This window comes from Branchiostoma floridae, chromosome 10 (genome assembly GCF_000003815.2).
Source record: "Branchiostoma floridae strain S238N-H82 chromosome 10, Bfl_VNyyK, whole genome shotgun sequence".
NCBI classification, from domain to species: Eukaryota; Metazoa; Chordata; class Leptocardii; order Amphioxiformes; family Branchiostomatidae; genus Branchiostoma; species Branchiostoma floridae.
This window is the reverse complement of record NC_049988.1, coordinates 8,498,986-8,516,838: the sequence shown is the minus strand read 5'-3', so window position 1 is coordinate 8,516,838 and position 17,853 is coordinate 8,498,986. Positions and strand designations below refer to the sequence as shown.

The window sequence follows — 17,853 nt, the reverse complement described above, 5'->3', positions numbered from 1 at the left end:
TTGCTTAGCCTTTGTTCCAAAGGGGTGCGGGTATGTCTTCTGGTTTCAATGTGTACTTTGTGGCAGTTGATCCTTAGTCAATGCATACATCACATCTTGCACGTTATGATGGAATTTACCTTACCCCTTTTCTTTTGACACATATGCCTTCGCCTTTTACGTTCACTTGCTTATATACTAAACATCTGGCCACGACGACCACAAAGGATATGTAACAAGGACATACGATGATACAAAATTCAAACTGGTTATGTAGACTGGTTTTCTAAAACACAGTACTGTGTGTATATAACTTTATGTTGGCTAAAATGATTCAGACCCGTGCACAACAGTAACGTTACCAGTCTGCATTTGCAAGTAAAATCGTAGGTCCTTGTTACATATTTTTGTGGTCATGGTTTCCAGATGTTAATCACATAAGCGGGTGAACATAAAAGCTGTCCTAGGTGTGAAGAGAAAACGGGTAAGGTAACGTGCAAGATATGATTTATAACGTTACATTGATATAGGGGGCGCTTCGACGGGCGGACATGGTGTTACATGAGATCCACGCGAGGCGATCCTCTTTAGTTCTAATGTATCTTAAATGTTGTTTCAAAGGTATGTGAAGCTGTCTGGATCTATTCACGGTCTTCAAACTCAATTTCTTGTTTGTTTTCACGTGTTACAAGTCGTGACTACAAACCCTATCACACCCCAACCTGCAGTACCGCTCCCGACCGCACCTTGAAAAGTAACTAAGACGACCGTCAAATTGTCAACTTTCGGTCTTTTCGGGAATGGGGAAATCGCACAAGGCTCTTAAAGGGGTTAATATTTTTACTTCGTTTTGTGAGCCACGTGAGACGACCGTGAGTCAGACCCGTGCACAGCAACATGTAACGTTAGTTGTTATTGTTCAGTAAAGGACAAATGGTCAAAAGTCAGTTTCATAACTCAAAAAGGACAAATTCCCTACAAATTTTACCAATTGGAGACTTCGTCTCTTTTTATACTACATGCAAATTTCAGTCCTAATATGAAAAAGCTTAAGAAGACATAAAGCTAACAGTGTATTAGTGCGTCTATAAATAGATCTCCCTTTCAAAATATTGCAAGGTGTGCAGATGATTTCTATATGCAATATAACCTTGAGCGCCAGGCATGACACAACTCAGAAAAAGATCACGTGAAAAGATTTGGATGATCACAGCGCAATCACAGACGAGACCTTGTCAGTGTCCATTAGTGCTCAGAAAACGAGCACAGTCATCATGGTACAATATAAACATATTCATTTATTAATATACATCGAATATTCAATACCAACATGCAACTTGTAGAGTCTAACTCGTCACAAAATTCAATATTCTGGAGTAATATAATTATTAGATTGATACAAACCTTAAACCTACACCGAAAAAGCAAAAGTGGTTCAAGAGCGTCTTATCATAACGTCTTATGAGAGACAGAACATTTTTTTCAAATGCATTTTACATACTGAACCCTTATCACTTGACGACATGCAAATATACGAACTTCGCAAATGATAACACACAATACTTCATAATCATATTCAAAGAAGTACAGTTACTCGCTAATTATAATGTGCTACAAATAATATGTACACAATTTGACATATATTTCACCGACATTGCACTAAAATACAACGATCTTATACGTAATAACTAGAACATAGGTTAATTTCACTGTCCAAAACAATAAATAAAACGACTTAGTTGTAGCCTAGAACAAGAACAATACAGAAGTGTGTCATTTTTTCAACCAACAAAACCCTTTTTTTGCAACATTTGAAACATCGGTATACAGACAGGAAAATAAATACCGTGAAAATAAACTGTATATATATATATAATGTATATTTCAACGATTACGGCTTAATATGTATGGTATATGTATGGTGAAGTGATCAAAGTGCCATTGGTGTTTGAAACATGAGCGACCTAAAAGTAAAGAAATCCTATAGCTAAGACAAATTTTGATCATGGTACATCTAGAATACTGATATACTTTTTACACAAAACCCCAACTGTTTACATTTCTATGGGTAAAGTTGTATCTAGTATCTATAATAACAAGTAGACTGATCTGCCTGCAGCAACTCGGCAATGGAAAGTCTAGCCATTCAATCTATCTTACCTAAATATTGACCTCGAGGTAGGCCTTCAAAACGTCTCCGAAAATACATTATCTCTTTGGTCCTTTTCGAATGCGATCAGAAAATTACCTATGATTGGTTGTTTACCCGTTTGGAAATACTTTTTCTTTAGTACGTCACTGTGAGTATGACGTCACCTCGGATGCAAACGCCTGGTTTTCCAGATTCTCAATTGGATATGTCTCGGTAATTACTTATCAAGCATCTGATAGGCTAATGCTAATGCACGTGTTCAGCGAAATCACATTTGACTGGCTATTTCAAAACCAGTACCTCAATGCCAAGTGCCTGATTTAAAGCACTTTTGATTTTTGATTGCAGATTGGCAACTTCCGAATCTCATATTATCACATGCCTCCTCTGATTGGTCACTTGTACTTAAGTACCTCAGCATACGTCAGCGCTGATTGGTCGCAAGTCATTGGGTACTTCCACACGTTGTCCCACAGTGTAGAGGCTCTGTCGCGGGTACAAGTCGTCAGAAGTGCTGCGGGCATAGCCGCTGTCCACACCACGCCGCATGGAGTGCATCCGGAACGACCCGGTGTTGCTCAGAGACCTGTCAAAGGACCTGTCCACCGCTAGGGGGCGATGTGATTGGCGGGTCTAAGAATCAAATAAGAAAACAATACCATGATCAACTGCGTTGTGTTGATATTAGGACATTCTAATATTAACTAGTGAATGTATAATGTAGTTAGAATAGTACAGTTCTAAGCTTCCGAAAGTTAATTCTCGAGAATTACAGACACGTGATTCAGTTGCGGATACGTGAAGTCATCAATTGGTCAAACGTGCAAGGAAGTTTATAACGGCCACCGTCTCTGTTCTGAACTTAACGTTCTGAAGTAATTGGTCATCAATATTGATCCTGAAGAAGGCGACAGTGTCTACTATGATTACTACCAACACGGATGAGCTTCCATGCATGATGATATAGTTAAGATTTCCAGTCATTTCAAAGAGTTTCGTATTGTACCCAGTGTACTCTCGTGTCATTCAGATAGTCTTTTTGGTATCGCACCAGTGTTTGTACTATATTGCAGCATCACACCAAAGTTCTTGCTAGCCGTACTGACCAGTGCGCTTGATGACGTCCTCCTCAGGGTGCTGGAGCGGCGCCGGGACCAGCGGCTGATGATCCGGCGGAACTCACGCTGAACCTGGCGGCAGGGAAAATGAAACTGTTAATCATCTCCATGACATTGGGAGTATAATTTTCGGTTTGTCTGCCTCTCTGTTTGTGTGTCTGTGTTTTCGGATTATTGTAGTCAGCATAATTCTCTGGATTGATTATGATGATATTTGGTGTGTGGGTAGGTGTTGGAAAGACAAAGGTCAAGGTCGATTTTGGGCCCGATGTGACCATGGTACTGCAGCAGAACGTCTGTTATTTTTAAATATCTTTTGACTTGGACGTGCTATGGTCTTGATTTCTTGTAATCCTCGATCCTGCATCCGACGTCAGACTAAAACATTTGTAAAATATCTCCAAATAATTCTAGCCATTATTTTACGTAGCCTAACAAGAACAGCCGATACGAAGCTCTACTAGTAACCCTCGTTTAGGCTTAGTTGAAATATCATCGTGAGGAATATTGTGCTGTAAACTCACTTCCAAGTCAAAGAAACAGTAGATCACTGCAATGAAGACACCCTGGGCGGAAACAAAGGGACAACCATTATATCGATGTAAAAATTATATAACATGGTTACAATGTATATCTAACTGCACGTAATATTTGGGAAACAAACAGGGAAGGGCAAAATGAACTGCAAAACAAGTAAATACAAGCAATGTAGAAGTAGCAAGCCATAAGCAACATTTCTGAATATTGATATATAAAAATTGCAGTACTTGCATGGCCTGCATGACGGCGTTGAAGATCTGATAGATCCACTGTGCAGCACCGCCCTCTGCCAGATCGTGCAGTAACAGCAGGTGCGGCACCCCCAGCAGAGGGAAGAGGATCAGAGTGGCCTTCGCCGCTTTCCTGAAGTACAAAACACAAGTCTAGTACATTAGATACTCTTGTGTTTATATACCCAGTTTCTACACGACCACACCACAAACTGACACCAACTGACTATCAAAATAAGCAGACAAGAGGGTGGCCATACGTGTTATTTGTAGCTGCAGGAATGTGTATGCCACTTCGCCATTAAAAGTTTCTCGTTAATGATCTTTACCGAGATCACCATGGGTTGAGCAGCTTTTTGTTGGGTTGACGACTTTGCTAGTCGTCTTAATTTCCAAAAATCTGATTTCCGAATCGCCTGTTTGTAAAAAATAAAGCATTGCTCTAAAAATGGCTCACGTGACTTGTTGGCTCTCAACTGTTTGTTTCTCCTTCAGTTTCTGCACCAGGATCCTGATGATGTTGATCAGGAAACCCAGGTTCACCTGTAAAATAAAAGAAAGAACACAGAGACGTTACAAACTAAAGCTTGTATGTCACACGCAGCAGCTGTATGATATGCTTTACCGCACTAACTTCAAGAGGAGGTGTCGGACCAAAAATGCTGTTACGGTGCAACAAATGACCATGTTTCCTCTATCACTACCAACTTGCTGAAATTCAAACATAGCCATCGAATGGATCTTGAGTTTAAGGTGCAAGCACACCATCACAGACGGAAACAGTACCTCCCGTTAAACTTCCTTTCCATGGTTAATACTAGTAACGTTAAGTGCTAAATGTTTTTTATTTGTTTTCGAACAGACGAGTACAGTGTGGCACTGAACTTATTTTAACAGTGCCACATACAGATTGGAAATGGTTGGTGCAGAAAAGGCCAATCTTACTCAACAAACAAACAAACAAACAAACAAACAAACAAAACTTGTGAAACATAAGTAAACTTACCGAAAGCACCAGGTATATGGGGCCGGACAGAATCCAGATGTAAGGCAGCTTGTTATACTGGTCCCAACACGCATGCGCGTGGAACATCACCATGACGACGGACCACGCTATCACGAGGAGTGACGGGATACCTGCACAGGTGCAACAGTTTAGTTTAAAACACCTTAGATCTCAATAGTCATCGTATTGTCTCATGCCACTATTTCCGACGAAGTGCCATCTTTAAGGAAAAACAACACATAGATAAATCAACTGTCAGCGTTGCTACGACATCTCCAACAACACATCCTGGGCCAGAAACTTCATTTCTCTGCGTAGAATTTATTTTGTACCAAGAATATTTTCGAAAACAGAGCGAAAGTGGGACCGGACAACATTAGTCAAAGAACGACCACTTCATCGCGAATCAGCGAGCAATGGATCAAAACGTGCAGAAAGCTCATATTGTCTCAATAAGGAGTTTCCAAAATCATATCCAGTTGTTTTAGTAACTGCTTTTGGTGTATCTTACTACCTGGATGTCTAACTTTCATTGACGTAAGAGATACATACTTAAATATCGATGCATAAGATAGATCCATTCTATGACACAAACGCGTTATGGAAACAGGGCTATAGCCAGGTTATACGTTAGAGACTGACTTGTTCTCACCCTAGCCTCCGTTGCAGTCTTCGAACGGGGCTGGTTTTTATTTTAGAGGGCTTAGTAGGTTCTCATTTGCCGGGAAAGAGAGTTTGCCGAGGAAGGGAGTTTGCTGGGGAAGGGAGTTTGACGTAGAGGGGAGTTTTGAAACGGAGCGAAATTCTCTTTCCCGGCATAAGAGAACATAGGCAACGTTGAAAATCGCGAAACAACCACTCCCCCCCCCCCAACACCCCCTCCCCCCCTAAAATAAAAATCATCCCCGTTCGAAAAGTGCAACGGAGGCTATCCTCACCCCAGCCGATGGCGCTGTAGAGTAGCATGTTAGCCTCGGCGCTGAACACGGCCACGGCGATCCTCTTGTGCAGGTGGATCCCCTCCACAAACATCCAGAACACGTTCGTGGTGAAGAAATACCGCTGTGCGCCAACCAGGAACTTACACAGGCCAGGCTGAAAAACACGCGACAGTACTAAGTCCGTCTTTTGGGGCGCAAAGGCACAACATCACTTGAATGGATGAAAAAACATACAAGGACAAACACATCTTTCACGGACACAAACATAAACGAGAAAAATAAATGCACTAAATAAGTCTGAAATACACTTTTTATTCTGTAGTGAATGATTAAATATATTGTTTTATTACCTCCATGAAAAAATGGAGGTATAGTTTTTGGTCTGTCTGTGTGTCTGTGTGTCTGTGTGTCTGTCTGTGTGTGTGTCCGCATATTTGTGGACATCATAACTTGAGAACCTCTCGATGGACTACGATGATATTTGGTATGTGGGTAGGGGTTGGGAAGACGAAGGTCAAGGTCAATTTTGGGCCCCCTGGTGTGTGACCTTGGTACTGCAGCAGAACTCCAATTTTTTGTATCTTTTTATCTGGACATTCTATGGTCTTGATTTCTTGGTGGCAGATAGCTTTTGATGTAAGGAAGAAGTGGTGTATGTTTGGACCCCCTAGCAGCTTGCTCTGGAACTGCAGGAGCATTTTTGTCAAAATCTTCCAAGAAGCATAACGGAACATAGGAATGATGAATTTCCATGATATTTGGTATGCAGGTACATGTAGCAGAGATGTACATAATGAAATCAAAATTATGCAAATTTGGACTTCATTTGCATACTTAATGAGGAAAATGTATATTTACAGTGTTTTCCAATATATCACTCAAATACATGTTACATATGTAGTTTGTGGCAGGCGGAAGTTAAGCAGATACTAATTATGCAAATAAGTCCCTAATTTGCATAATTAATTTGAAAGTGTCCTAATTTTTCTTATTTCGTGTAGTAAATGATTGGTCTGTCAACACTGTGACCTGTGTACGTTAGTTAAAGGTGTACATAAGCAAGCATAAATTATGCTAATGTGAAAGTCATTTGCATAATCAGAATATTTCATGGAGGTATGAGGTCTCCGAACTCTAGTTTGTAAAAAGAAATCATTGTCAGAAGTGGGATTCGAACCCACGCCTGGAGAACCAGACTGCGACCTGAACGCAGCGCCTTAGACCGCTCGGCCATCCTGACATTGCTACCATCGCTGTCACTTTTACTAATTCCAATGTGTAAAAATGTAATCTATTTCAAAACCTATGACAGAAATTATGACTTTACATTACAAAGAGCAGAATAATTTTAGGTAGAAAATCCCCATAACAGGAATTACGTGATCAAATGTTGTGAGACAGTGTACTTGAAAGAAGGTCACTTGCTGCCTCCAGTGCAGATTACAATATGTTTTCTCGGTCAGTGACGAGTAGTGTAATCTTTTGTCATACTGAAATATTGTGCATGATATAATAAACTCACCACTTGTCGGTAAGAGTCTTCTAAGTTTTCCGGCGTACTGATATAAGGTTCGAACAACACCACGGAGAAAATGTAGTACAGGAGGAAGGATATCGCCAAGTTCTTGTGGATGGTGATCCGCCCACTACTCGATAGTCGCCTGATATTTGATAGAAAATCGCCATAAGCAAAATATAGTTCATAAAACAATACAATCCTGTGCGCACAAAGGAATATTCAAACCTTTCCTCTTCTGGAAGATATCAAAATGTGTATGTATAAGATACTGTATCATCAAGGGGTATATTTCCCCATAAAAAATACAATGTCAATACCATTTTTTAAGCTTAGGAAAACGTAACTCATGAATGTAAACGGTAACGTAAAAAGAAGCAGTGTCACTCCATCGCAGCTCTTCGAATTCAAGGACGTCTGCATACGTGATCCTGTTGGGAACTGCATTCAGTGAATTGCAAAGAAAGGCAGGCGCCATGTAGTCAAGGGTGGTCTAGCGAGGAAACGCTTAGGTCAGACCCCTGAAGAAATATGCGACTCAAGCAACCCACAAAGTCTATTAAATGATGGATGGCATAGCGGTCCTCCTCACACTGACGGACTTTGAATACCAGATCCTAGCCACACCATAGATATTTTTGAGATCGGGCTGGGGTCTGGTATCCAGCCTACATACAATAACGAGGCACCCCTAATTTCAGTCTCGTAAACGGGCGATGGCATTTGCAATGGTCGACAGCATATATCGTAGAATGGATCGGAACACTTTTAGTACATTAGCACGCCTCGCTGTGTAGATATTTACGGTTCAAGGATTTGGCTTGGACACGAGCTTTCTTTATTCGCTTATCCTGTTTTACCACTCTCCTCAATACTGTCGTACAGTTATAGTTGAACGTGTTTTATATATGAATGAAAGACCTTTATTGTACATTCATGCCTCGATGGGCTAGGTACAGGTCACTGATAACAGACATGACTGATAACAGAATAACAAACATATGAAAAAACAACAGGATACAATTTAATTAGTACGTTTTTGCCTCTTGTCTGCCCAAGAGTCATGATACTGACGGATATGGCATTGACCGGCCAGCGATATGGCAACGGACGTTTCAAATGGCAACGACCGTTTACGATGGAGGCGGAAACGCGCATCGCCACTCGAGCCGAAAGGTCACGTTTCCATTGTGCACTGTTTACTGTAACTCACAGGGCAAACGTACATCTCCACTGTGTACGTTGTAACTGCCCATCAATCTTCTACAATCTCACTATATCTCCGTCTCTACCAGCGTCTAATATAAAGTGATTCATCGCCAGTGGGCAGCAGAGCCACGTACACACACACTTACTTGTTTGTTTTGGGGTTTGTATCTTGTTTTTAGTAGCCCAAAGGGTAATATCGTATAGATGTAGAAAACATGAAAGCTCTTATCGGAACACTCACTTTCACTGACTCCACAAAATGAATACCATAAATATTATCTGGACTGCTTTCTCTCCATTTTCTCTCTGGTTTATCCAAGGACGTTACATCATTGGTTTATCTAAGTTTCCTGCGCGTGTGGTTATGTGTGTAATATTTACAACGTCATAGAAACGCATGAGAAAATGCCCTGAACAATCTTAGCTACATTTTGCCCCTAATAACTTTTCTTTCTTGTATCAGGAAAATACAAAGTACTTTAAAAACGCAGCAAACATGAAAACAGTGATAATAATTTCCATATCAATGATTGCTTTATTTGATGTGAAGTACCTATTGTGCAATCAGTATTCCTTGTGTAAAGACGTGTTTTTATTGCATTGTTGTCTAGCAGGAAAATGGTCAATGGCTCTTTGAATTCAACACAATGCAAAGGCCGATGTTGTCTAATTCGTATCTATTCATCTAAATTCAATGTCTCTGGTGCTTCAAAAATATTACTGTAAATGTATTTAAGTTCACGGGGATTAAATTTCGCGGTAGCGGGAAAAAGAACTTTTCGCGGTGGTTTTAAGTTCGCGGTAGCATCATGCACTGTAGTCTCTTACTGCCATGGATTCGATGATGGAAAAATGTTCGTGGTCGTTTTAAGTTCGCGGTGAAGCGGCCACAGCAAAAACTGGGAACATTAAACCACCGCGAAAGTTTCTGCATTCACAGTAACCATTAAACTAAGATTCGCATAATGTGCTTGCTCTATGCCGCTGACACTATCGCATATTTTTAAATCATTAACCGCATTGTGTGGACTTTGCTCGTGGGGTTGTTTCTGACTGACACATGAAACAGCTGATAAAATAAACAGGATTGTCGCAACAAAGTCTCTGTGGCGCAATTGGTTAGCGCGTTCGGCTGTTAACCGAAAGGTTGGTGGTTCGAGCCCACCCAGGGACGAAGTATCTTTTTTGCTTGTTTCATATAACCATGAAGTTTATTTATCCTGATTTACAGGTATAAATAACGTTTGTTTGAGAAAGTTATCTATCATCTCATAGCTTTTTTTAATCGTAGAACAATGTTCTAGTTACAAAGAGTACGTTCAGTTTTTTGGTAGGTTACGGTTGCGACTAATTTCCAAGCAGATCTTACGGTAGCATAAGATAGTATCAAAAGCTAGAGTCATTTATCCGACCTAGGAGTGTATGTACGTACATTGGCTACACTCCTCTGCCAGCTTTTGATACTATCTTATGCTCCCGTAAGACCTGCTTGGAGATTAGTTGCAAATGCGAACACCATTTTAGGTAACGGGCCCTTGTCTTTGGTTTATGATAGATAACCTGTATGAGACGGAAAAGAGCTATTTTTGGACACAAACTTCACAAAGAGTCCTTGTTAATGTCCGTGTTTGGCAAACTGCAAAGCTCGTTAAGTTTTGCCCGGTGAAGGTGATAGTAGAAAGGATTACGTACATGATCAGTAGCTCCCTAATTATAATGTGTCTCCGGACGTGTGATTTTGGTTTGATGACGAAATGAAGAATTAGCCAATGCTGCTATCATTGAACTCTATCACCAAACGTAAAACCTTTCTTAGGTTTTGCTTCATATGACCCGTTAATTGGCTGATGGTAAGCGCACATACTGTGTTCTGTAATTAGCGTTCTGTGGACGCGCGGTGTTCCACAGGGAAGCTGCCTTGGGCCACTTAATTTCTGTAAATTACGTTAATTTCTTACCTGCGGCGTACCTTTAACGACTTAAAAGGCAATTAACACCCAGAGTGTTGTTAAGATAAGGGGGTTGAAATGCATTATTCCAAATTTAGACTTGTATTAACGTTGGCGACAAATTCGTAAAGATAATTTTATCAGCCTAACGGATTTTCGTCCTTTGCCGTATCAAAATTCATTTACTCTAAACCATCGTCATAAAGGTCGTAAAATCGTTAGATATTATCTTTTTCTAAACGTTTTCGCAACCTTGCTACCTTGCAAGGTACATGTATATGTAGAAAGTGGAAAGTCCTGGCCTTGGGTGGTTTAGCAGGGAGACGCCAATCTAAGCCACGTAGTCATTACGTTGTCTTAACACTCACCGCGATCTCAACAGGAAGTCATAATCACAGAGATAACAGAATTCGAAGTCAAGGACGTTATATAACTTGAATAACTCATTCCGGAACCTCAGTTGTCAGACTCAAAGCAAAAATAATTAAGGCGAATGTACGGTTTGAAAAGAGTGACTTGAGAGTATAGGGTATATCATCAGCTTTGTATCTTAACTTGCTTTGGATGTACAGTTAAGTTTTATGTCTCGATTGGAATACACATACAATTTGTGCGTTATGGTACCGGTGATGTTTCAGTAGCAGTTTTGATGTGTGTCTGACTATTTCTGCTCCTTCTCTTGCGTGGTGTTGTTTTATATCAACTATCAAATGTATATGCTTCTGGTGTGTGCGCGTGTTTCTTTTGTACACATGTAAAGAAAACTGAGCTGTCAACAGAAAGTCGTAAGACGTTGGTGAAATTGATAGTGTTTCCTAGAAGTACAAACAACTTAACGAACAACGCCGCGATGAGGATATTAGTCTATAATGAGAATCTTAGTCATCATTATATATGTATCGGCCGAGGTAACTGAAAGAATGAAACAATATGGGTAATTTGGAACGGAAATAAGTATTAGATGCCATGCTATTTCTGGAAGCAATTATTCTTGAGATGTCAAGATCAAGATCTGATTTTTAACACAGATCTATAGTTATGCATTAAAATTAACAGTCAGTAATAAATAGAGTATCTTAAAGAGAATGATAAGGTAATATGATAAGAAGCTTTCTCCCGCTGCTAGCAATATATATTCTGATATTGAATCTAGAAAACAACTGCCAGTATTTAGCGTGTTGATTGTTTTAGGCTGTTTGCTCAAATTGCTGTCATGTTTTTAATCTCGTCTTTCAAGGCTGTTCTTGATTTGATTTGATTTTTTATTTGCACATACAAAAAGGAAAAACATAAAGTTAAGATAAATGATACACAAAAAAACGTGCGGGAGCGAGGGAGAAGCCAAAAACGGCTTATAGGAGCCCTCCTCCTAACAACTACTGAACACACTTCGAATGAAATAATTGAAATGGGAAACAAATTATATCAAAACATAAATGAGTAACAACAACCTTGTTACATTTATGTTCAGGCGAAGAGTAATTCCTTCCTTTCAATATCTGATTCGCACTTGTAGCCAAGAACATTTAATTGGGCAAGACAAACTTATTGGTAAGTGTGTTCGTTTCGTGAAGAGGTTTAACACTCTTAGGCCTACGCCACATTTCCTACATGGGGCCCGGCCGGGCTGTTTGCGGAAACAAACAAAAAATTAAAGTTTATACCAATAGATATGTACAAGGAATGCTGTTAAATTATTTTGGTCCTGTTTATGTTTTTGTTGCCTTTTATATCGTACTTTTAGTTCCCCCAAACTGTCCGACTGGGTCCCTTTGTGGAAATATGACGTTAGCCTTACGAATCTATGGTTGAGCGTCCGCTACAAGGGACAACGGTACTCTCCAAGCAGAGGTTAGGCTCCGGCTGTTTTTTAAAGCATTTTTTAGTCGTTTTTATCGGACTTTCTATTTTGTATTTTATCTTGCTGTGGCTGGCGTACTTCAAGAAAAATGACAAAATAGAAAGCCCGATAAAAACGACTAAAAAACGTTTAAAAAAACAGCCGGAGCCTAACCTCTGCTTGGAAAGTAGGACAAAGGATCTATCTATGGGTCAAATGATTAGACAGTGTCTGATCCTTACTTTAGGTAGTAGTAGATGAAGACGGTGGCCAATAGGAAGGCGAGAGACAGACAGGATCCGTAGAAGTAGATGTCGCGAACAACAAACGTCATGATTGGCTCCTGTAAACCGGAAACGGAAATAAGATGTATTTAAAAGAAAGCACATATACGTCAAGGAACAGGAGGCCTCGAAGATGACACGTTTCACAATATTTAGCATTTAGCATTTAGCAAATTGTTTTATATACAAGATGACAAATATTGATGTTTAGACGGAGACATTGGACTGTCAGGACCTGCTTTAATGTCTGCCATGACTGGAAAGACTTTATCTAATTTACCTCACTGGTGTAAAACTGGATGCATGATGATGGTGATACGGCACCACGTGTTTAAAAAATGCATCCACCCCTGAGGTGTCACCAAAATCTTACCACTGTAGTGGTAACCCAAGCAATAAGGCTTAGCTAACAATAGTACAGCGACTTTCTTAAGGTCTATAACAACTACTTACAGTACAACTTAACAGGTATGAATGAGTCAACATATGTGTCAAATTGATCTAAGACTCTAATTGCATTGTGTATGTTGATGTACATAAATTCCATTGTGTCAGGGAGATACTGACAACCATCCTCCTACGCAGGGACATCCAACAGCCAAACTGCCTGTCTGGATGTGCCCTGCTCTTTCAACCGTCACTCTTAGTTCCTGTGGACGCCCCCCCCCCCCCCCCCAAACAGGTGTTAGCCAATCAGAAAAAAAACTTTCCGTTTTATTGGATGTATAAGGGTAACCCCCTTAATTATTATAAGCATGGCGGTCAGGAACTAAGTGTGACGGTTGAAAAAAAAAGGGCACCTCCAGGCCGGCAGTTTGGCTGTTGGATGTCCCTGCGTAGGAGGATGCTGACAACTAGAGGCATAAGAAACGAAAGACCATGTGGCCACCAACAGGCAGTTTGTGCGCCAGGCAGGCGGTGTAGTTAGTCCACGGGCCCCACTGCCACTGCCCGGTCAGGTCACAGGTACGGTACGCCAGCAACTCTGCAAACATCGGGGTAAAAAATAAAACTCAGCTATTCTCTGTAAACTTTATCAGGGTTTTTCTAACAAAAATTGCGGGACCACGTGACTTTTCCCGGCTTTTTGTCCTCTGCTTAGTGATTCACGTATCTTACATGCTCAAGCTCGGCTATTGCCTATTTGTGAGATGATGTTAGATGGTAGCAATAATTTGTATGTTGTGCGGCTTGAAGTCCAGGTTACTTTGTTCTTTATGATATGCTTCAATTTTCCTTCCTCTGGCAGTTATGAAGTAAGTCCCATTGTGGTCATAACTGATGAGTCCAATATTGTGGCCATCACATAAGAAGGATTTTTTTCAATAATGCTCTACATATACATAACATGTATAAAGAAGGGGAATCATTCCGTCAAATCAAATACATGTATAGCAGTATAACAGGAGATTCTGCGAATTTTCACTGAATTAGCTCTCTTTTAACTTCAGTCGGTAAAGATATTGTAACGTTATATAACAACTGCTACTTTCCAGATTTATCAAAATGGTACGATTTTGGTAAATCTATTCCATATCGTAACTATGGTGATGTGACGTCGTTGATCAGTTGCTATGACGTCTTGATCATAACATTTCATGAAAGCTGCAGCGTGGGTGAGCAAAAGTAATAAAATTCGTTTCATGAAATAAATGAACCTAATTCAATGTTCTCTTGTTTCTGTGCCGCAAACGTCGGGTTCCTGGCCTGAGGTAATTGGTCAAAATCAGTTTAGATGGTCATAGTAGAACACACATCGGGGAGGCCTTTGTTGATTAACATTGCCTCTTCAGAAGAACAACTGGATCAGTCATTCAAATTACCAAACAACATGGTCAACTTCTTTTCAAAGTTGATTGGACGCCTTTACCAGCAGGAACAGGTGAATGGCTGCGTGGTCTGCCGGCTAGTGAATGGCAGCACGTGCGTACGAAATAGATAACGGATAACAAAAGGAGGGAGGGAGGGAGGATAGAAGGAGGGAAGGACGGATGGAAAGATGAAGGGAGGGTGGATTGATGGAAGGAAAGATGGGAGGATACATGGAGGTTAAGATGGAGGTAAGGAAGGAAGGACAAAGGGAAACATGGAAGTAAGGATGGATGGAAAGATAGAAGGAAGGAAGGCTGTAAAGATTAAAGAAACTGAGACTCACTCGACCCGTCAAATCCCCGTGGGCAGGGTAAGTAGATGGTAGTACCGGAGGACACATGCGGCCAGCAGTATATCCGGTCCCAAGTACTGTTACAGTACTCCCCTGGAAGGAAAAACAGTTTTATTACTGGATAAAAGAACAGCAGCGTAATGTTGCCAGAAAAAACGGTAGGAAATGTATTGTTACAGTACTCCCCTGGAATAATACAGCAGTTCCATTACAGTATCTGAAGTAAAAGAACCAAATGCATGTAGTAATATTGCTAGGAGAGCGGTAGGAAATGTATTATTACATTTATCCACTAGATGCATAAACTAGCTTCATCACTTGAAGTAGAAATATTGCTAGGAGAGCGTCAGGAAATGTATTATTACATTTATCCCGAGAAGCATTAAGTGGCTTCATCACTGGAAGTAGAAAAAACAAACGATAGCATTGCCAGGAGAGCGGTGGGAAAGGTCTTATGATGCAAAAGGTCCCCAACCTCAGATTTCAGCACCAAGGACGTAGCCACTGCACGTCCGTAGCCACTGCGTGAAACTCGCTCGTTCAAGCACAACTTTAAGTATGCGTACGCGTATTTTGCATATTGAGGGAGACCGTACTATGCATGGTCGCCCCTGACAAATATCTACCACACATATATGCTATACTACAACAAAGTGGGAAAATCTTTTAAACAGTTGTACAACGTTATGTTCAATGATCTTGTGTACTGAGAGAGACCATACCACGGCCGCACCAATATCTACCGCAAACATATGCCATACCACAACAGCTTGGTGAATTCTCAGAACAGTTGTACAACATTCAGGTATGCTTAAGGATTTTGTGTATTGAGGGAGACCCTACCAGGGTTGTACTTGGTAAATTTTTACCGCCCACATATGTCATAACACAGCAAAATTGAGGAAATTCTCAGAACAGTTGTACAACATTCAGGTATACTCAAGGATTTTGTGTACAAAAATGTATTAATATTGAGGGAGATCATACCACGACCGCACCTTGCCCTTCTCTACCACCCACATATGTCATACCACAGCAAATTAGAGAATTCTCGGTGCAGGTGGGTAGCATTCAGATGTTTTGTGCCAGAAAAGTTTGTCGTAGATGCTTATCGACGGTTGGCTCTGTCGTAGCCTAGCTGAAAATCGTAACATCGTACAGCGGCAAAAATCGCACGACTTATGGGACTTTCGCGTAACGACGAGTTTTGTAGTATGCAAACGAGTCTCTGTCTTCTTGTTCACAATAACGTTATATTTGCAATAAACACTGGACAAATGAAGCAGAACAGAAGCTTTCCTCTTTAAGTTTGACTCTACATTACGACAAAACTCCCTACAGAACAGAATATACCGTTGTTATATGAGCTTACAAACTCCTAGAAATAACTAAAGGAAGCCAGTGAGCGTTGTAATAGTGGAGCATTTTTAGGTAATGAAATTTGAACCGTAACAGTCATTTAACGAACAAGTACAGGATATTGAAAACGAGCCAAATTTTCCACGGTAACTCTGACGCAACTATGACGCAAGAGTGACACGTGTTACATAACGAACTTTCAGAAGGTAGTTATGATGAAGGCCCACCATGTTATCTACACCACCTTATGTCACGATATTTGGTCATTTTCTCATGCATAGAAACTCAGTTATGGCTTCTACTCCATTACTAGCGGATGAGAAATGAAGGCACCAGCCGCTAGGTCCTTTATTGCAGTGCCGATGTAAAAGCCACGTCTGCAATAATACTCCATGGACGAAGAAGAAACTTGAAAAAGCGTCCATCAGGTAAAACGTAAATCATACTACACCAGCTCCTACAATCATGACAATTGTCAATTCGTGTGATGAACATCACGACCAAAGTGCCACATTGAAAGGACGCAGAAAATGTAAGGAGGGACGATTCAATGGTACGACACAAAAGCTTTTTTTCCAGCAAGCTTTCCCTGTGAATACACCTTTGCCATTTACCGACTCGTAGAAGGATTCAAAGATGAGCCTTTTTCGGTCAATTCCCTATCTTGAAGATATGAAGGATGTTGTATTGTGTTGTGAATATATCGAATGAGCTATACTTTACAGTTATCTCCAAGCAGATGTTAGATTCCAAATCGCAACGTTTCCTGCCTTCTTATTTTAGATACAAAGGGCACCCTTTTCCAGAAAACGTTACAGATCAATCTTCCTACAACTGCTCGGAGATTACTTTTGCAGCGTTTTTACAATATATATCTAAGCAGACCGTTAAAACTTACACTGTCTTCGTAAAAAACGCATGCGCGCAATGAAGAATTCTCATATAAAGGTCAATAAAGGTCATCTTTCTTAGATATTTACTGTTTTTGTTTTCTGCGAAATCTGATAAAGTTTAACTGCCACTTGTCCGTTACTTAAGCTCCATTAGTAATGTGTGTGTTTTTTTTACTCTCTCCAAAGATCAGAAAGATTAGTGACATTATGCCAGACGTCGACATTGTTTACGAACGATCAGATAGACCGTTTTGTCCATCACAGGTAAGCCACTCTAACGGTTATTCTCTAAAAGTGATAACGTGCCATTATCTATAAGCTCCTTAATGTACTCCGAGATCTTAGATACATACTGGAGACCTTTAAGAGACCTTTGATTCTTTTAAGGGATCGTGTAAGGTCCATAATAAACAAACCATTACCACCCACACAATACTATGGCAAATATCAAAGGACGTAAAGCGATTCCAGCTCCTACAAAAAAAACACGAGTTGCAAAAACAAAAGTACTCAGCTGTTCCCTAATATCATGTAATCCCTAGCAATATTTGTAATAAGTTTGACTTATTTTGAATAAAAAAAACAATAGCCATAGTGTTTAATAAAAGATCGAATATGAAATTTCGAATCTATTGAAAGGGTTCCTTTAAAATATTTGGAAACATGACCGTGC

The 17,853-nt window shown here is 40.3% G+C and overlaps 1 protein-coding gene and 2 non-coding genes across 4 annotated transcripts in view; 1 reads left to right on the top strand and 2 right to left on the bottom strand.

The window, feature by feature from the left end:
• Positions 1 to 1,889: 1,889 nt before the first annotated feature.
• LOC118423781 (corticotropin-releasing factor receptor 2-like) overlaps positions 1,890 to 17,853 on the bottom strand; it is a 37,354-nt gene continuing 21,390 nt past the window's right edge. Inside the window, exons 4-14 of one of the 2 annotated variants that reach the window (XM_035831998.1) lie at positions 14,920 to 15,021; positions 13,643 to 13,749; positions 12,723 to 12,823; positions 7,489 to 7,627; positions 5,964 to 6,120; positions 5,026 to 5,156; positions 4,477 to 4,562; positions 4,017 to 4,152; positions 3,774 to 3,815; positions 3,238 to 3,321; positions 1,890 to 2,764 (exon numbers count right to left, since the gene is read on the bottom strand). In XM_035831998.1, coding sequence (XP_035687891.1) covers positions 2,546 to 2,764; positions 3,238 to 3,321; positions 3,774 to 3,815; positions 4,017 to 4,152; positions 4,477 to 4,562; positions 5,026 to 5,156; positions 5,964 to 6,120; positions 7,489 to 7,627; positions 12,723 to 12,823; positions 13,643 to 13,749; positions 14,920 to 15,021 — 1,304 coding nt within the window. In that variant the 3' untranslated portion in view covers positions 1,890 to 2,545. The remainder of the gene's footprint in view (positions 2,765 to 3,237; positions 3,322 to 3,773; positions 3,816 to 4,016; positions 4,153 to 4,476; positions 4,563 to 5,025; positions 5,157 to 5,963; positions 6,121 to 7,488; positions 7,628 to 12,722; positions 12,824 to 13,642; positions 13,750 to 14,919; positions 15,022 to 17,853) is intronic. The other variant, XM_035831999.1, reaches the window with a different exon arrangement.
• Positions 7,123 to 7,206, bottom strand: Trnal-cag. The gene has a single exon. It is a non-coding gene; the product is annotated as a tRNA-Leu (tRNA).
• On the top strand, positions 9,792 to 9,865 carry Trnan-guu. Its single transcript has one exon. It is a non-coding gene; the product is annotated as a tRNA-Asn (tRNA).